At 46.6% G+C, this 19676-nt stretch overlaps 1 protein-coding gene across 2 annotated transcripts in view; it reads right to left on the bottom strand.

The window, feature by feature from the left end:
- The window catches only part of EPHB1 (EPH receptor B1), a 430256-nt gene that overhangs the window by 71991 nt on the left and 338589 nt on the right, over window positions 1-19676 (bottom strand). For both annotated transcript variants that reach the window (XM_043595343.1, XM_043595344.1), the window contains exons 7-10: window positions 18050-18212; window positions 13988-14096; window positions 13118-13182; window positions 772-894 (exon numbers count right to left, since the gene is read on the bottom strand). In XM_043595343.1, the coding sequence (XP_043451278.1) occupies window positions 772-894; window positions 13118-13182; window positions 13988-14096; window positions 18050-18212 (460 nt within the window). The remainder of the gene's footprint in view (window positions 1-771; window positions 895-13117; window positions 13183-13987; window positions 14097-18049; window positions 18213-19676) is intronic.

Raw genomic sequence — 19676 nt, forward strand, 5'->3', positions numbered from 1 at the left:
TTATAAAGTGATGATATTTTACTCATTCACATTAATAAGGCTGAGTCCATTGTCAAATTGACTCAACTACTGATCCATTAAGGAAAGATGAAAATTCTAGATCAGTCTTTAGGTAGGATCTCCTGACAGCAGCTCAGGCAGTTAGTTCTCTGCTGGGTTGGATTTCTAGTCCAATGCAGTGAGATGGATGAGAGCACGCATGTTTCTTCGAAGGAGAACTTGTCTTGGGTTACTATTCATATTATATATCTTTTGTAGGAAATAGTTATGGGTGGGTTTTCTTCTGGAAATAGTGGGCCCTCTTCAATTCATCATGGTCTGCTTCGAAAATGCATGTATGCAGGAAAAGGAGAACTGAAAGTTTGGGGGGAAATCTTGATCCAGAGCCATGGAGATATTGTCAGTGAGGCACTCTGTCCAGCTTCTAAACACATTTTGTTTCTTTCAAAGTCTTCTCAACTGTGTACCCTAGCTCTCTCTCTTTTGGTGTATTTGGTGGTCTATTTCTGTAGCTATGTCTGTCTGAATCTTTCAAAACTACAGCTGAATTCTCTGCAACACCAACCAAGCTGGGCCACCATCTTCAAGGTTCCCCAAAGATCCCTAGACACACAATGTAGATGGTTCAGACTCATCTTCTGGGGAGAGAGATGTTAGAAACTCTTCTCCCAATGGGATGATTTTTTTATGCTGAAAGAGAACACCTAGAAAGGTGGGAAGCAGATGTTTGGACACCAAGAGAACAGAAAAGAGGGGAGGGGAGAGCCATACCTGCTCCGATGACCTCTTCGATTTTCACAAAAGATACATCAATCTCCTTGGCAAACTCCCGGACAGCTTCATTGGGGTCCTCGTAAGTGAAGGGGTCAATGTAGATCTTCATCCCTGGGGAGCCTTATTAGAGGAGATAAGCAGGGTTAACATCCCAAAGAGGACATGGTGGTCAGTAAGTCCTGGCTGCTATCCCCAGCAGTAAGAGTACGGCTGGGGCGGGGGGGCGTCCCCCCTACATACCAGACTGCCTCTCTTTGCCTTGCTGGGCCTTCCCATCTCCCTTCCCTCTGGGCCACACTAGCTTGGGTCTCCGTCCTCTACTTCTCCTCCATATTTTCTTCTCTTTTTGAGCTCTTGATGAAATGTGGAGCAGATTACTTATAAGTGACAGATCGGGACCAGCTCCCACACTGAGCGTTCACAGAAGGCAAAGAAACTGATTGATGCCAACCAAATGCATTAGCAGAAGAGTGGTGGTAAAATGGTAGGGTAGATATCAATATTTATCAACTTGACAACTCTTCTGAGTGGAGGCCACCGTTAAGGTTATAACTGACGGCTGTAGCCACAGCTGGAAGAGGGATGAGGATGGATTAAAAAAAGAAGAAGAAGAAGAAGAAAAAGGAGAAATTGCTACTAGAAACACTTCAAGATAGAAGTGTCCAGACAGTATACCAGAAGAGAAAATGTGAAAAGAAAAGCTTAGAAAATACTGATAGAGAAAAGAGCAAAGTCTACATAGAAAAAAGTGAGGTGGAATGAAAGAAAAATGGTCATGAACGCCCATGCCTCAGACACACTAGAGTACGAAAAACGAGTAAAATGGAGAATGAGAAATACAAAAAGGAATATAGACTTTGTCACTGATGTTTACACTGGCAAGACAAATACGCGTGCATGGGGACAAAACAGAGAACTGTCACTACAGAAAAAATACATTCAAAAAGTGGAGGAAAGGGGACAAAAAAGGCAACAGAACCCAAGAAACAAATGGATTCACGCACAACGTAATTTTCGGTATGCCTGATGTGTCATGAGGCCAAGTATAGAAACTGCTTTCTTGGTGCTAGTGTGCTGGGCAGTAGAAGGCTTTGAAAGCTAAACAACATGGTCTGGCATGGCATCCTTGTGAAGAGTGGGTGCTCTCCCTGCCGGCCAACGTTGCCGGTGGAAGGGTCAAGTCAGCAGGGCAGGCAGGCCTCAAAAAGCAGAAATGCCAAGCTCCAGTGGCTGGGACCCAAGGCTGAGGCAGTTCCCCAGATACCGTGAGCACCGCAAGCCTCACTGCGGCTCATCTCTGCTGACTCTCAGCCCTAAATGAAGAGGCTAGTTTTGACATCTTTCACTTATCTTTCTGATGAGTCTACAGCTCCCCCAAGTTCATGCTGCTTTGGTCACAATTCAGGCAAGGACTCGAAGTGCTACAGTACAGCCTAGAGGGAGAAGGAAGATGCAGCAGAGAAGTGAAGGGGGATTTGTTTTTTAAGTCAGAGACAGCCAGGTTCCATGCCCAGAAGAACTGCTCTTTTGGAAAAATGGGTTATAGGCGTCATTAAATAAAATCACTCCTAGCATGCTAGATGGCTTGCTTTAGGATGGTCAACGCCATCCTAGAATGTTCCTTGGAAACATGACAACATGGACTTTGGAATCTACCCACTGAAATTTGGACAAAGCAAACAGAGAGATCCTCACCTTTATATGGAATGTTGTAATCCCTAGGGAATGTGTGTGTGTGTGGCGGGGGGAGAGCAAGTGAGAGCGAGGCTGGTGTTCTATTTTGCTAACAGTGGAGTTAAAGGAAAATAGAGTGGGGGCTCATCTCTCATTTGCTCTGATGAACAGGTGAGGACCAAGAATGATTGAAACCAGACTGAAAGGGTCTAACAAAGCCAGATCAGCATCTCCAGATAGTCGCACTTTGGGTTCCTCCAGAAGCAACCCTTGAGAAAAGGCTCTGAAAGCCGTGTGGCTTATCTGAAAGATGATCCCAAGCAGCACTTGTAGATGAATGGGGCAAGAGCAGGCAAGGAAGGCAGCTTATAAAAAGTGTCTTCTCAAGCCACTTTCCACCGTGGGTAACTGAAGCAGACTTAAGCCCCCCTGGAAAGCTCTAGGAGTTGGTGTGGGTGATCACATGCTTCAGAGTTGGCCCACCTGGATGGAAGGAGCCATGGTATTACCACACATTTCCCATCAGCCTTCAGTGGGAGCTGATTGGCCTGCTGCGCAGGTGGGCAGGGAGGCTCCATGGCCAGAGAGCTTTTAGGCGAAGGCACACAGATGCTGCACGTGGAAGTTGGCCAGTGTGAACTGAAGGGGTGAGGGCAGGAGGTGAGACAACAACAGACCCACTCAGAATGCAAAGCAGACAGGAGGTCAGTGTCAACAACCTGCAACTTTTCCCAAATCCTGTGCTATGCTGAGAGGAGAGGAGGTCAGGAGCCCAGATGCTGGGGCCTATAGGTGAGGGCAGAATCCTAAAACCTCTTACTAGTCTGGCATAAAGCAGCAAATCCACATACCCCTTAGAATAATGTTCTCCTTTGCAAGTGGAGGAAATAGCACATCCCTCCCATGGTGACTGTGATATTAAAGAACACACTGCAAATGAAATACCTTAGCACAGTGCCTGATGTTTATAGGAAGGGCTCAGACTGACTTACTCAGGATTATTATCAATAAATGGTTCTAGGAAGTGTTTGGGGAGGTAGGAAGAGGAATGGGGGGTGGGCAGTGGAGGATGTAAGGCACTTAGAGTTGTATTAGTTACTTTAAGAATAACTACCTTGTTATTTTAGATCAAGGGCTTTTAAACGATGTATGTTAAGCTTTCCTACAGGAACTCTTCCACAAAGACTAATTAAACAATCTAGAATCTGCAGTAATGAACGGTTTGCAAGTACAGACATCTATAAGGATGAATGAGAAAGGATCCGGAGTTAATGAGCTTTGCAGATATTAGCCCCAATCAGTTCTGGGAAGGACCTACTCCCAGAAGGGAACGGTTCACGTCCTGATGGTGCCAGCATTCTTTCAGGCCAGGAATAGGCAACTAGGTGCACCAAGGTGGGAGAAAGTTCATACTTCAATGATTGGTGCAATTTACTCACAAGGAGAGGTTGCTACCTTGTAGAATTAAGAAACGTGTAGGTGGGGGTCAGAGGACATGTGCTCGTGAGGACACAGCTATTGTGGGGCCAGAGGTTCTGACAGTCACTGAAGCTCCTGACAGAAAGCTGAGGAGGCTGCACGGAGAGGCCTAGGAGAGGTGATGCGACGTCACTGTAAAGTTCTGCATATAGGAATTAGTACTTGTTTTCCCTGAACCTGAAGATACCATTGTTACATTGAGGAAGGGAAACTGAAAACAAAAGCCTATCATCAAATGGCTTAGACTCGGGTGCTTCTCCTCTGATGAGGGTCTGAGAGGGCTGACCTAGCAGAGGGTCCTGGCCTAACTCCTCTGGCAGGGGTAGGGATCCAGTGTAGGAAACCAGGAAAGTGATTCTACTGAGCATATGCACATAATGGCTTCCGTGCCTCATCCTGGAATAACACATCTCTGCAGACCTCTCTCTGGCATTACCGCTAGGCTTTCTCAAGTCCCCGAAGATGATGAGAAAAAAAAAAATCCCTTTAGCTAGGCAGAACAGGTCATTTGTCTTGTGGCTCATTTTGTGTTTCTGCATAAATCCTGCATCAGCCTGTTCCTGCTCCCACTTGCCAGTGAGCAGTTTTTAATTATCAGGAAAATGGTATTTAGTGCAATGAATCACCAGACAGTGAACAAGGAATTCAAGTCAGCTGCGGAGTCAGGCACAGCCAAACATTTGGAGACGGGGCTCAGAAATTGTTCTCAGATTATGAGTGTTGGGGAAATATTATCAGTGGTAGTAATAATAATATCAGATGCAATATAGCTCATAATGTAAGGTATTTTATAATGCCCTGTACAGTGTTTCACATTATTACTGCAAATATTATATAATTATAATATTTTATAGTTACCAATTATTTTCTCATTTTTAACATAGGTTACATACCTTTGACACGAAAGTAGTATGTACAGATCTAAACTTCTGATTCCTAGTGTCTTGAGAAAGAAAAAAAATCTTCAATTTTATGTTCTTCTAATTCACTAGTTTCTATTAAAGAACCAATTTGCAGATATGTTTGTTCTTGGACCTCAAAGCCCAATTATGCTATAGGTGTGGGTTGCAGCCTGGACTGCCTCAAGCTTTAAAAGACCATAGTCCCAGAAGATTAGCCAAATCTTACCCACAAACCAATGCTTTAGGCACTTAAGTCTGAGAAAAAATGACTTAGCCACTATGCAGAGCCTTCTTACATGGTACAGAGCGGTCCTCGAAGAAGAAAACTCCTGGCGATTATTAGATACCCTACATCAGTAGATCAGGCTGGGACAAAGTCTGGGGATGCTGACAGATGTATGGGGTGTATCTAAAGAGTTAGATCTGCTTGCAAGTGCCAGGGTCTCAGGGTCGAGCAGAAACAGGCTGGGAAAGGGCTAGTTCTAAATAGTGTGTGACATTTGAGGATTAACAGCTGAAGAAGACTGAGAGCTCCTCTTCAGCCCTCTCATGGATCTAGAAAGTACAAAATCAGTGCCGTGAACATCTGGGGGGTGGGAGAGCAAGACAGCCCAGGAGGCTTCAGGGGTTCTAGGAAGGGCCCAATACCCTCCAGCTGGCTGAGGATTCCTAGAATCCCACAGTATGGCTCTGGAGAGGTAGTGAGTTAGGTTGTTCTCAGTCACTGATATCCTGTGTCCCAGCAGGTTTGACGGAGCCATGGGAAGGAGGGAAGTGTGCTTCCTTGTTCCCCGTTCTGGATCCAAGGCAGACTTTCTCATCTTGGTGACTCACCTAAATTTGGTCCAGATACCTAAGCACAAGAGGGAAGCAGTTTAGGGATCTGCACATAAAATACAGTCCCTGGGAGGGACTTCATCCAATCCTCTCCCTCAGTACATTGATCACCCCTCATTTTTCTCAACCTTAACAGAACACCCAGACAGCACCATTCTAGCGACTATGGGAGCTATAGAAAAAGCAAAGCTCATGAGGTTCTTCAGATGATGCAGACATGAAATAACTGGGAAAACAGTGCTGGAGAGTCGAAAATCAGGAGACCACACCTGGAAATGAGCTATAAATGTTGCAGAAACCAGAGAAGGCAGAGGGCTATGGACGTCAGTGCTCAAGGTCAGAATCCTAGAACAGGTCACATGCTCATGCACTGGAGAAGGAGAAGCCTGGAGTTTCAAAGGCAAAGCTCAGAGAGAAGTGAGGAGAGTGTGACCAGCTTACGTGTGGTGGGAAGGGAGGACTAAGGTGGGAGAACACTGATGTACTAGCATGGGAGGGCCTTGACTTCCAAACAAAGGCATTAAGATTGATGCCATCAGACACACAGAGCTGACAACTGTTCGTCAGCTAGGAAGGGATGCACTGAGAGCAAGGCACCAAGAAATTCCTTTGGCTGGTAGGCTTCAGCATTCACATGTATGTCATGGGGATGGGGCCGGAGGCTGAGAAACAGCTCTAAGGTCATTGCAATAGTTAAGGTGCCAAGATACAGAGTTTTCAACCAGAGTGTTGCAATGAGAACAACAGAAGAGGCAAGAGGAATCTCAAAGGAAGGATTGATAGCACTCAGTGAGCAATTAAAGATGGAGAATTAAAGAGGTACAAGAAGAATCCAAGTCAATGCCAAGACTTCTGGCATAAAGTGGCGCTACAAACCAGGTAATGGACTTTGGGAAAGAAACCCCAGTGTCAGGGAAGTTCGAGCATGTGCTCTTACACTCTGAATGCACAGATGAAATATGCAAGTGCCTAGAAGTCATAACTCAGAATGGAAACAGAACTGGAAGTCTAAATCTGGAGTTGTGGATATAGGAGACACATGGGTGGTGGTTGAAGCTATTGAGTGATGGGCAGTTTCTTGGAGTAAACCTACCAGGAAAGCTTGACGGAAAGTAGAAACAGTCTGCTCCACCTGCTTCTGAGGGCCAAGACCAGGGCAATAGATAGTTGTTTTTTTCCAGGAAGGAGCAGAGGTCCTGGGTTTGAGGAAGAATCCAAGAGGAGAGCCCTTAGGGAGGAAATGAGCCTCAGCGGAAAAGGAGTGGATCTGAAGAGAATCTTCCTCCTGCCTTCTATTTGGAAGTTTCACCACATTTTAAGGTTTGTTCTTAAAACCACAGTAATTGCCTAATATATCTCTAGGAGAAGAAAAGTAGACCACAGGTGACTTGCCCTTGAGGAAGGTACTTTAGGAAAAAGAGTTTCACACCTCCCTGCTTCTTGACATCAATGACCAGCATAGGCAGGTCTTTTCAGGCAAGGCCCACTGGTTCTGGGCCATTGAAGTCGTGCTGGAAACCCAAAGTCGACAGCCTCAGAGGTGCTTGTTAGATTTACTTGACATTTAATAAGCACCCATTGACAACTCAGCCACCTTTGCCCTGGGGGGCTTTTCCTCCTCTCTTCATAGGCCCTCATTTACTCATGACCAGATGCTAGTGTTCGTGTTACCTCCAGAAGAGGCAGCCGAAGTACCCAGCCTGTCTCCTCCTCCAGCGGGTCCACTTGACCTTCACCCTGGTATCCAAAGTGATTTCCAGCGGGTTGGATACTGGTCCTCTATAGTTCGGAAACACCTCTATTACCCAGAGTCAGGAAAGTCAGGTGTGGAATCTTGGAGCAAGGTATGTTTCTGGTCTAATCTAGTCCAGGCTCCCACCTAGAGCAGCAGTCTGCTCTACAACATCTTTTACTGATAGCTACCTAGCCTGTGCTTGAATGCTTCCAAGAACAGAGAGCTAACCTCCCCACAAAGCAGCCTGGCTCTGTGTTGGACAGCTCCGGTCTGGGCGAGGGTGTTCTACACGGAATCCACATCTGCCTTCCATTTAACCTCATGAAGCACAACAACACCATCTCCTTTCCTTTGCCATAAAGGCATCATGCTTGATCCCTGCCCATGTTTCTCCAGCACTGAATGGGTATTTCCAAGTCCCTGAGGTAAGAGATCAGGACTTGGCACTTTAAACAGGCAGGCCGCTTTGCCAACAATGTTCTTCTTGAAATGGGGTCCTCAGAACCAAGAACATCACTGTAGATGTGTTCTTCCCAGCACAGAGGACCGCGTGTCTGTGTGTCACCTCTTCTGATCCAGGGACCAGAGAGTCGGGCAGACCTGAGTTTAAAGGCTTGTTTTGCAAATCACTAATTCCAGGATTCTGGGCAGGTTACCTGTCCTCTCTGAGGCTATTTATTCACATGTAAAATCGACCTCATGGGACAGTTATAAGGATTAAATGAGTTAGTACAGGTAAAGTGTCTTGTAACACAGTAAGCACTCAAGCTGGACATTGCATTTTACTATTGTTTTGCATCCATAACAGTGCTTGGCTTTTTACTCCACTATATATCACTCATATTAAGTATGTGGTAAACTAAACACCTAGACATTTTTCACACAAACAAATAGCAAGTCAGGTCTCCACCTTTTTGTGTTGCCTTATTTTTGTTTAAACCCAAACAATAGATTCTAGATTTATCCCTCTAACATTTCATCTTGCAGATTTCAAATTAGCATTCAAAGCTGTTGGATAGTTCTGAATTTTGATTGTTTTATATGGTGTTAGTTATGCTCTCCAACTGTTACCTACAAACTTGATAAGCATCCCTAGGCTTGCACCTGACTCATGAATTTAAAAAAAAAACAACAAAACGAACAAGAGATTGAATTGGACAAGGGCTAAAATAAAGCTGGTGCCTTCCTTCCTGGCTGACAGGAGTTACTAACCCATTTTCTTTGGGTACGAAGACAAAGTCTGTACTCACTTTACAATGCTTTCCTCTAGGAGAGCATCAAATATTTGTGCCAAAATAAAAACTCACTACATCTGCAATTCCTGTTGAAATTACTAAATGTATAAGCCTAGGAAATGATATGAGGTCCTCATGCTTCTTTCTTAATCATCCTCTGTGGTTCCTAGTGATCACTGAATTCAGTTGTAAATGCCCAGAACCCATTTGCTTTGGTCTCTACAAGCATTTGGCAGGGATCAAGCTCACACTCCTGTTCTGTAATCTCAGTGCTCTGTCCTCTTGCCCTAGGTGGAAATTTGAGCTTCTGCCAGTCTTTGGGCATGTAACCTATTTGTTTTCACTTTTAAGGCTTAAGAATAGATCTGTGATTATATCCACAGTTACCTGTACAACGGAGGTGGTTGTGTTAGGGTTGCTTTCTGAAAGCCCTTGCCCCCTTACCGAGCTCTTTTCTTCCTCTCTCCCCACCCCTACACACCTCACCCAACTCAGAAATCTGTGAGGCATCAGCCACTATCAGGCATGTGGTTACATAAGCCTCATCAATACCCAGTAGCACTTCCCAAATATAGAATTGACTAGAACTTTTCTAATTCCCAAGCCTACCCTGGCCTACCTGGATCATCCTGTCCAGGCAATTTTTAGTCAGCCAGCAAGCACCTTCTGAGATCTGGCTCACAGTAATCATGAGAACACACCATCTGTCTGCCTCTTCTTGGACACGGGAAACCCACAGTCCCACCCACCCATCCTTGAACATGAACCTTCCAGGCTCTTTATCCAAGCATCCAGCACCACATCCAGCAGATTCTCTTCCCAACTAGACTTTCCCAAATCCAACCTCCCCTTTACATGCTTATTTGCTGTGCTCCAAGCTCAGAGGAGGGCATAAACCAGTGTCCTAGACAGTGTTCTAGACTGTATTCTCAAATTGAACAGCTCTGTCACGTCTAGATGACCTATAGAGGGTATCCATCTGTGAAGATTTTGGTTATTTCTCCTTCAGCCTTTCATCAGCTTGAAAGGAGGGTCTGGGAGGGCACAGACCACCGGCCTCTCTATGGCACCCTATTCCCTGCCCATGGGGAAGAGAGGTGGGGCTCTCTTGGGCACTGATGAATACAGCTGGGGAGCTGCTGCGAGTTTTCTGTCACTTCTTGGGCAGGAAGTCCTCAGAGCTGCAGTTGCTGGCCATATCCCACAGTACCGTGCATGCATGTGGATGGTTCAGGTATAGTTATGTGCATACATTCTGCTCAGACATAACTGATCTTTCTGTCTCCTGCAGTGGGACCCAGAAGGGGGTCCACCAACCAGGACACCTGGGATTAGTTCTCACCCCATTCCCCCCTGCTCCTGACCACCAGGTACCCTGAGCCTCTGCAATATGGTAAGAGCATGGGCTCTGTAGCCAGACTTACTGCCACGTAGGAGCCGTGTGACCTGAGGAAGTCGCTTAATCTTCCTAGATTAATGCCTGCTTCCTAAGCGATTGTCAAGGTTAGATGAGTTGAAATGAGCTACCAGAATGAAGTTCCCAATTCATGGTACAGAGTAGGCTTTCCATAACTAAATACTCCTCCCCCTTCACTGTCTAGAGCCAGGCACAGCCTCCATCAGAGCTGGAGTGTTCTCTTCTGTTCTAAGAGTGCTGAGCCTTCCCCCAGCTCTACAGTCCTTCAGCTGTGATCTCCAACAGTAGTAGCTTAGGTCAGAGTGATGGATGTGCAGGGAAGGAAAAGCACTAATGCAGTTCAATGCATGAGACTATGGGTTTAGGGAACCAGACTGCAAAGAAGAGCCAGGATTCAGGGACTAGATAAAAAGAATGGTACGAATAGGGAAAAGGACTTATAAAAGGTGAGCTGAATTAAAAAGAAGACAGACTTCTAAAGCAGCCAAGGGAGTGAACTATGGTCTACCCTGCGTCCCAGGGACAGCAACTGTGCTGCTTGTTAGCACCGTGTGCTTAGCTGTCCCCGCTGGCTGCAGCAGGGCCACTATTACTGCAGACTGCATAGTGGTTTCTCTGTGGAGCTGGGAACTAGGGAAGCCTCCTTCTGTTGGCCTTAGAGGTGAAGAGTTCCCCAGAAGTATCTGAGTATCGTGGAAGTGTACTTGCATGCTGTGGCTGGCAGAGCCCACCCCTCCAGAGCAGGATGGCCAGAACTCAAGTGGAAGTGGCCTGGAGGGCACCAAGCTGCACCTGCACTCGATGCTTGGGGACCCTCTGTACCCTGACTGAAGAGTGACGAGGCTTAGCTTGCCTGGCTTTAAAGAGGAGATGTCTGTCTTAGGGCACCCCATTCTCACCCTAGGGCATCTCTAGTCTCCAAAATGGCATTCCTCCTTTTGAACCCAGTTTTGCACCCTCTGCATTCAGGCTGATATGGCCATCTCCAAAAGTTTCCTCAAAAGAGGTTATAGGATGCTAAGTCTGAAATGGGCTTCACAGTGGCCCTTTTTAAAAACATTTTAAAAATGTTTTATTTATTTTTGAGGAGAGAGAGAGAGAGAGGGAGGGAGGGAGGGAGGGGGGGAATGAGCGGGAGAGGGGCAGAGAGAGAAGGAGACACAGAATCTGAAGCAGGCTCCAGGTTCTGAGCTGTCAACACAAAGACCGACACAGGGCTTGAACTTGTGAACTGCAAGATCATGACCTGAGCTGAAGTCGGACACTTAACTGAATGAGCCACCTAGGTACCTCCACAGTGGCTTTTAATATGGCAGAGAGTTAGTCCAGAGCAGGGGGCTGGTGGGGGCAATGTCAGAATCCTGAGGCAGGGCAGGGAAGCAGGGGGATAGAGAAAGCCTTTCCGGTAATTCTGATGCACTGTGGAGGGGGCACCTTCACTTGAGAATCAGAGATAAATCAAAGTCTTTGTTTTTCAGCTGGGGAAGCAAAGGCCCTGCCCGGAAGGGCAAATGCACAGGTTAAAATGGGTAAACACATCTGTAGATTTTGCAGTGAGGCACAGAGTCAGGACACTGGGAAAGAAAGAGAACACAGTAAGGTTTCCTCTCTGAAACCAGTTACAACTGGTTAAAATGGAGGCCCACAGTGGCCTGGACAGGGAAAGGAAGGGGAGTGTATGGGATTCTGAGTGTTGGAGAAACTTTGCCTGTAGACTTAGAAAAGGCCACTCTCCAGTCCCCCACCCTCATTTATGCTGCTGATTGGAGGCTGCCCGGGACCACTGTGGTTGAGTCTCAGTGTCTCTGAGCTCACTCTGAGCCCTCTCCTCCCTCCCAGCAATGACTGCCTGGGAATAGCAGCCAGCCACCAGGAGTCTGGTCCTCTACAAACTCTTGGCAGTTTCTTGGTCTTGGGTTGAAAGTCCCCAGAGAACAAAGCCATATCTACAGACTGGCCTTTGTACAGTGCCAGCCAGCACTGGCCATGCTAGAACACAAATTGCTCTGAGGTGCAGCTGCTGGGTGAAGGTCCTGGCCTCACTTTCCTGACTCGATTTTAGAGAAGGGAGGAGTTTGGTCCATGAGAAATTTTGCCTTTAGCCCATTTTCGCTCCCAGGACTGCCCATTGAAGTCACACTGAGTGTGTGTGTGTGTGTGTGTGTGTGTGTGTGTGTGTGTGTGTACAAGGTCTATTTTCTATGCTTGCTGCTGAGTGAACAGGAAGAAAAGGGCTGACATTGCACAGGGGGATTTAGGTGAGTTGAGATTTACAGAAGAAGCCTGAGACAGAGCACAGTGCAAAGTGCTGGGACAGATTTCTGAGGGTAACTGTGGAATTCAAAAGGAGTTATTTAGAAAGACAACATGTCCCAAGGATCTAAGCTTTCTGGAAGTAGGGAGGTGGCCCAAGTGACCTTTTTTTCAGATCCTGCAATGTTGTAATTACACAGATAAAAGAATAGTTTTGATGTAGGACTTTGGTAAGGAGAAATTTTAGTTATAAAAATATTATACATAGGTTTTTAAAAAAGAGATGGGTAGGATAATGAGTGAGAAAAACTTTTAAAGGCACTGCTTAAAAGAAAACACTTGGGAGATATCCCAACACTCTGGCCTCTTGGGCTCTGCTATCTTTTTAATTCCCTATATTCATGTTCTCTGGCTTATCTGTGAATTTGGTTAACACATTCCCCAGCCGCTCAATTGGATAAGATAAGGCAGAAGATGTTAATAGAGAACCCTCCATCTTTTCCCACTGAGTCTGATTTCAGGATTCATTGACTTGCTAAACCCAATCTTTTCCCCGAATTCTGTGTCCTATACGGGCTTATCAACATGGAAGATAATCTACCCGCCAAGCATCCAATGAGTGCCCACAACGGGCAGAGAGCAGATGGGGCAGGCAGACTGTGGCCCTGGGGACCTGCAGAGAAAGGACGCTGCTGGGGCACCGGGGGCTGGAAGGGGACTTGTCATTGGGACTGGCCAGTCTGGCTGTAAGGAGCACTCCTCCAAGCACTCACCTGCTCTACCAGGCAGTGGATGTGTGCTTTCTACTCACCTCGGCCGGTGCTGTAATGCTGCAGCTTATCGCTGTACACGGCCTCTTTGCTGTAAGCCCGTTTCCTGTAGATGCGAGGAAGAGGAACTCTTTTAGCTGGAGTGCACCCCTGCTGCTCGGCACCAGGGGTCTCCCCCAGCTCCCCTGTCCCGACGGGGGCTCACTAGGGCATCTTCTGGGACTGGGAACTGGGCAGCTCCCACTTTAACATTTAGCTCCTGTCCTGCTTCCTGGAAGCCGGGTCTGCTTCTGGGTTCCCGTCAGAGCCTGGGGCAGAGGTTCTCAGGATACCCATCAGCATGCTGGCTGTACCATGGAACGGCTCAGGAGAAGCCAACTACAGTGCTTTCCAGAGCAGAATCTGGGCTAACCCCCAAAGGCAGTAGCAACAGTATTAAAAATGCACAAGGCCTCAGGGCCTGCCCTTCTGCAGAACTTGGAGTTCCTGTTTTCCTCCTTGGCTCTCCTCCTGACTGCCTGCCTTGTGCCCTCTGCCGAGGGCCTTGGCTCTCTAACCAGACGATGGGTTGCAGTACAGGGTGTGATGCTCCAGTGGGTCAAATGCAATTTGGTAACTGTCGCTCCAACAGTGAGGGGGAATAAAATGAGGTTTGAAGATGGATGCTGTTTACCCATAGCCTTGCCCAGCTCTTATGGAGGATTTTATCCCAGGCACAGAGAAAACAAATAATCTGGACAATTCTAGGCTGCCTGTGGATTGAGATGGAATGATGACCATGAGCTTCACAGCAAGGCTGTGTATGGTCAGGCCCCGTCCAGTCTGCATGGCCTGGGAGGGGCCTGCATGTGGAGAGGGGCTTTCCGAGTCTGAGGTGAGCTAGTGGGAGCAGATGGAAGTAGAGGACCTACCTGCTACAGACGATGGAGATGGCCACCAATGACACCACGAACACGACCCCGGCTGCTGCCGAGCCAGCAATCAGTGGCAGCTGCTCCCTCAGCTCAGACTTGTAGTCATCTAGGTGAAAAAGAGGCATTAGAGTTCTTCCTGTGTGCTCATTGCATACAGCTGGGACTCAATGCATGACACTAAAGACATTATAAATATGTGTGTGTGTGTGTGTGTGTGTGTGTGTGTGTGTGTGTGTGTGTGTATATGTAGAGTACAGCTTCCATGCTTCAGAGCTAGAAGACCAACTAAAACAAAGAATGATCTTCAAGTCACAAATAAACAAGAACAACTAGAAGCAAATGACAGTAACAATAAAAACAAAACAGCAGGGATAGAAGCTCAGAATTAAATGCTGATGACATGCGTCCCCACAGCAGAGGTGACTCCAATCTACATCCCCTCATTTGGAAGGTATCTCAAAGGACGGTCAGTCATGCTAGGATACGTCTAAGGGGAAGAAGAAAAACCACTGCTGAAGGACTTTTGAAAACACACAGGTGTTGAAACACAGCACAGCGTATAGATTCTTTGAGCAGATATTTAAAGAATATCAGCAGCTGGGCAGCAGGTGCTACACCAGGAGCTGTGGAGGATGAAGGAACACCGGAGAAATGGCCCGGCACTCCAAAGTTCCCACTCAAGAAGAATAGGATCAAGGCCTCTGCCAAGGTTAGAACTGTACTGTATTACGCGGGCAAAAAGGAAGCCCCCGAGTCACAGAGGTGAACAGAGCTCCCCGAAACCCTGGCTTTACCATGGGTGAGCTCCGTGATCCTGGACAAAGTCTTTAGTCTCTCTGACCCTCAGACTCCTTTCTACTAAAAAAGGTAATAATAAAACAATCAAATTATGAGAGGCACAGTTTGCAATGTCTGCACTATCACGGGTGTCCCAAATCCTAATACTCTTTTCCTTAATCCATAGAAACCACTTGGCCTAGCTGGCTATTATTATTATTATTATTATTATTATGCTTATTCCTCCACTTGGCATTAAGGACTGAGGCATACAGAGATCAAGCTTTATGTGTTCTATTACAATTAAGGTTGCCAGATACAGTAAAACAGGCCGACCAATACTTCCAGATACAGTAAATACAGGCCGACCAAAAATACAATACTGCCAGATACAGTAAAACAGGCCGACCAGTTAAAAGTGAATTTCAGGTACACAATGAATAATGTTTTAGTGTAAGTATACCCCAAATGTTGAATGGGAGATACTTACTTAGAATAAAATATTGTCAGTTCTTTATCTGAAATTCAAATTTATCTGGCCATCCTGTATTTCACTTGGCAACCTCAATGACAATAGGTCTTGAAGTGAAATTCACCATGTCCTGCATCAGAATCACCTGAGCCCGATAACAAACCATGACTTTTTCTGGGGCCCTCCTCAGGTCTACTGAATCAGAACCTTTGAGTGAAGAGCAGAATATCTCCATATTTACCAAATGTTCCAGGCGATTCTCATGCTGCCCAAAGTTTAGGAACCACTGTTCAACTCTGTGAGTGGAGAAAGGGACTTCCAAAGATAAGGATGTTATTCTCGAAGCCACTCCATAGACATCAATTTTAAAGACTGAAGGTATAGTGTCTCAACTGACAGCTTTCTGTAACATGTGTGTTTAAAAAAAAATGGGGTGTGTGTGCCTGGGTGGCTCAGTCAGTTGAGTGCCCGACTTTCAGTTTCAGCTCCGGTCTTGATCTCATAGGTCGGGAGTTTGAGACCCACACTGGGCTCTGCACTGACAGTGCAGAGCCTGCTAGGGATTCTCTTTCTCTTCCTCTTTCTCTGCCTCTCTCTCTCTCTCTCTCTCTCTCTCAAAATAAGTGATTAAACTTTAAAAAAAATTTTTTTTGGCAAAAGAACAAAATTCAAGGAACCACAATGAAGAGTCCATAAAAACATCTTTATAACTTAAAAACTTCATAAAGCAATGTGACCTTCAGTCTTTAAAATTGATTTCTAGAGAGTGAGAGGCTTCAAGAAGCAACATCCTTATCTTTAGAAGTGCCTTCCTCTGCTCACAGAGTTGAATGATGATTCTCAAACACCGGGGAGCATAAGAATCACCTGGACTGTTTGATAAACGTGCAGATATCATGCTGTATGAATGGGTTAAAAAAAAAAGCATATAAGCCAAAGGTTAGCATACTAGAGCTAACAGCAGCCCATAGTAGCTCTGCTGTCATGTGGAGGTCAATGCTGCCCAAAGTGTGGTCTTTGACCTGGGCGGAATCCTATAGGTCCTCCGGCTCCAATGACCTATCACCGATCAACCTTCAACTCACCTTTATGCTGAAGACGGGGCCCGAAGCCTCAGTGAACATAATTACTACTGATGTGCAAACCTCAGTCATTAAGATAAATACTCCTGAATTTGGCCACTTACCAAAACTCTCTTATATCTAGCCCCTCTTGGGTTTATAAAACTTAACTGCCAAATGTAAAAGGAATAGTCTTCTTGGGAGAAATTTGTTACTTCTTGATTTGTCTAGCAGAATTGCCAAGAGACCAGTGCTCAGAGCATTCTGAGTTTTGGGTTTTTAATCCTGTGTACTTCCTGGTGCCACAGTGCCCATAAATCTAGATGGTAAGTAAGGTGCAAAGAGGGGACAGAATCCTTAAGGAACAGGAGACAGCCTGCATTCTTTTCATACCGGCAGCATTATTAACCTGAATAAATTGGCTCAGTTTCTACCCCATCTCACTATCCTCAAAATATGAGCGAAGATTCACCTGAAAAGAACTAAAAACGAGTTGCAAACTCCAATCCTACAGGAGCCAGAAAACTCACATTAAAGCATCTGGGTACAAATCACTGGGAAGGGGCAGATGCCCCATGGGGGCAGCTGCCTCTCAGCTCGGGGGTACAGCCCTCCCCCTACAACGCCCATCAGCTCTGGCTTCTTTTCAGCTTTTCACAAGAAAATGCACATTATGGTTTTCATATGAAATCATCTGATTTTAAATGTTTCTGGTGAAATGTTAAATTGTTAAACATCATAATGTGAGTCAATATAAAACCTCAGGTCCTATCACATGCCTAGTCAGAGAGTGCTGGCCTAGAATAAAATGTTATGTAAAGGCAGACTGTTTTGTGTGTAATTTAATTAATAAGTGAAAAATTAAAGGCTCTCAGTTGAGGGGGTTGAGAAGAGACTGATATCTGGAAAACTATCAGGAAACAGCTCACAAATGAATAAATAAAATGGACAGACAGTGAACAGAAAAACGAAAGCATACACCACAGTAAATGGCTGGCTAAGGGAAAGAGTGGGTGAACACAGGCAGATATCCCATGCCGCCTCCTCAGGCTACAGGGAAATCAGATTTTCATAACCATTTAAAAGCGTGGTCTCAGAGGACCAGGAGAGACTGTCATTAATGGGGAACTAACAAAGCCCAAAGGTGGAAGTATTTTGGGTGACAGGCTTTCTGGCCTTGGGGATGGTTTAGAAGACAGTGTCTGTCTATTATCACTGGAGATACATGGCTAGAGTCACATGTGAAGCTGTTTCAAACAAGCTGAGATACTGGTTGCATGGGACTGCTATACCCCAAAATTTGCCCCTCTGTGTCCTTCCTGGAGACCTTATCTCGTGAAATTAGGTTGTGAGCTCAGCTCCCAGTCCCCCAGAACAGAGGGGTGAAGTGGGAGTGAGGGTAAAACAACGGCAACACCTGGGCCCTGATTCTGAGGCAGGAGGCACATGAACCCTGAGCTACGTGGGGGTCTCCCTGCCAGGACCTCTCTGCATGTGGTACAGAGACCCACTGAAGGAAAACCCAAGCGATGTTAGGAGAGAAATAGGCCTGACTTCAGAAAGATGCCCTGCCTTGTGAATGACGCAAGAGTAATGCCCTGCCCCCACCCCTCCAGGGCAAACCCTTCCAAGGGAATCGCACTGGAATCCAGTGAGAGGTTGGCACTTGGGCTGCAAGGGCAGCTTTTCAGGGCCTCTTCCCCTCCCCCAAGTGCTGGCCCTGTACCACTTCACTGGCCTGCCTCTTACCATCAGTCAGCGTCTGGAAGCACATCTTGCCACTGAACTTGCCATAGCCCGCCACCGTGCGGGCACGCACTTGCACCACATACACCATGCCTGGCCGTAGGCCGTCAATCCGTGCCGTGTTGGTCTGGCTCCTGGCCATGGAGGAGTTGAACTCATTGTGCTCCTGAAAGAGAGTGAGGAGAACGGTCTGCAGCCTCCTCCTGAGGTCTGCGTCCCCACCTACTCTACCCTGGAGCACCCAAGCCCTGTCAGTCCTTGGTCCTACAGATCTGCTAAAAGCTGTCACTGGCCCCAGGCCCTCTCTCTGAATGGGGGACATCTGGCCTGGACCAAGGGAATGAAGGATCAGCTCTGTGTCATGAGGTGGCCATGCTCTAAAAAGGAGGCTCTGAGCAAATGGCTAGGCTCTCAGAGCCAGGCTGGGGGGCTCATCGTCATTTTCTAGTCCTTCCCCATCCAGGGTTCAGTGCACATGCAGCTTTGCAAAATCGTGTTGCGTCTCCGATGTCAGTAGAAGCAAGCTGGGCAGCATCGGCCCTTTGTCTCCCCCTTTTTTTTTTTTTTTGTTAAGGTTTATTTATGTTGAGAGAGAGAAAGAGCACACACATGAGTGGGGAGGGGCAGAGAGAGAGGGAGAGAGAGAATCCCAAGCAGGCTCCGCACTGTCAGCACAGAGCCCCAAATAGGGCTTGAAATCACGACTGTGAGATCATGACCTAAACTGAAACCAAGAGTCGGACACTTAATTGACTGAGGCACCCAGGTGCCCCTGCCCTTTGTCTCATTTCTATTGAGGACTTGCCTTTTCTCTCCTCACTCAGGATCTCCTCACCATGACTGTTCTAGAGCACCCCTTAAGTTCCCTCAGGTCCTAGTCCTTAGCTGAGTGACTTAGTGTCCACTCTGCTGCAAAGCCTGAGGCCATTCCAAACCACCTCCCATACCTGCTTCTGCCTTCACTTTGGCCTGTGTCAGTCTGTTTGGATCCCAACTTCTAGTTCCCTCTCCACCAGCATCGGGAGGACATGTCCGTTCTCCCTGGAGAGTAGGCTCTGCCCCTTCTCACCTATTCAGGGGTCACCCCTCCACCCCCACCACTCTCTCCGGCACCTTCTGCCTGGTCTTCTATAGTCTCTGTTATCCACACATGAGTGTCCTCTGGTGTGCACAGATTTTTGCTCCTGTTTCTCAGCCTTCTGACTCCCCATCCACAGTTGGTGCCTTCAAGGGTACTTCCTGTCTTTGCTACTAACATTTGGTTTGTGCCTAGACTTTTGTAGCCTCCTATCTTTTCTGCCACTCCCTCTCCACCAAATCCAAACTTTTTTTCTAACAGGACGCCTGGGTGGCTCAGTCAAACATCTGATGTAGGCTCAGGTCATGATCTTACAGTTAGTGAGTTTGAGCCCCACATTGGGCTCTGTGCTGACAGCATGGAGCCTGGAGTCTGGTTCAAGTTCTGTGTCCCCCTCTCTATCTGCTCCTCTCCTGCTCACGCTGTCTGTCTCTCTCTCTCTCTCTCTCAAAAATAAAAACAAAACATTAAAAAAGATCTCTGACCTTCCCTAAAGTTATAATCAGATAAAAACAAAACTCCTAAATCTAGGTTTATAGGGTCCTCATAATG

The sequence above is a fragment of the Prionailurus bengalensis genome, chromosome C2, assembly GCF_016509475.1.
Source record: "Prionailurus bengalensis isolate Pbe53 chromosome C2, Fcat_Pben_1.1_paternal_pri, whole genome shotgun sequence".
Classification (NCBI taxonomy): domain Eukaryota; kingdom Metazoa; phylum Chordata; class Mammalia; order Carnivora; family Felidae; genus Prionailurus; species Prionailurus bengalensis.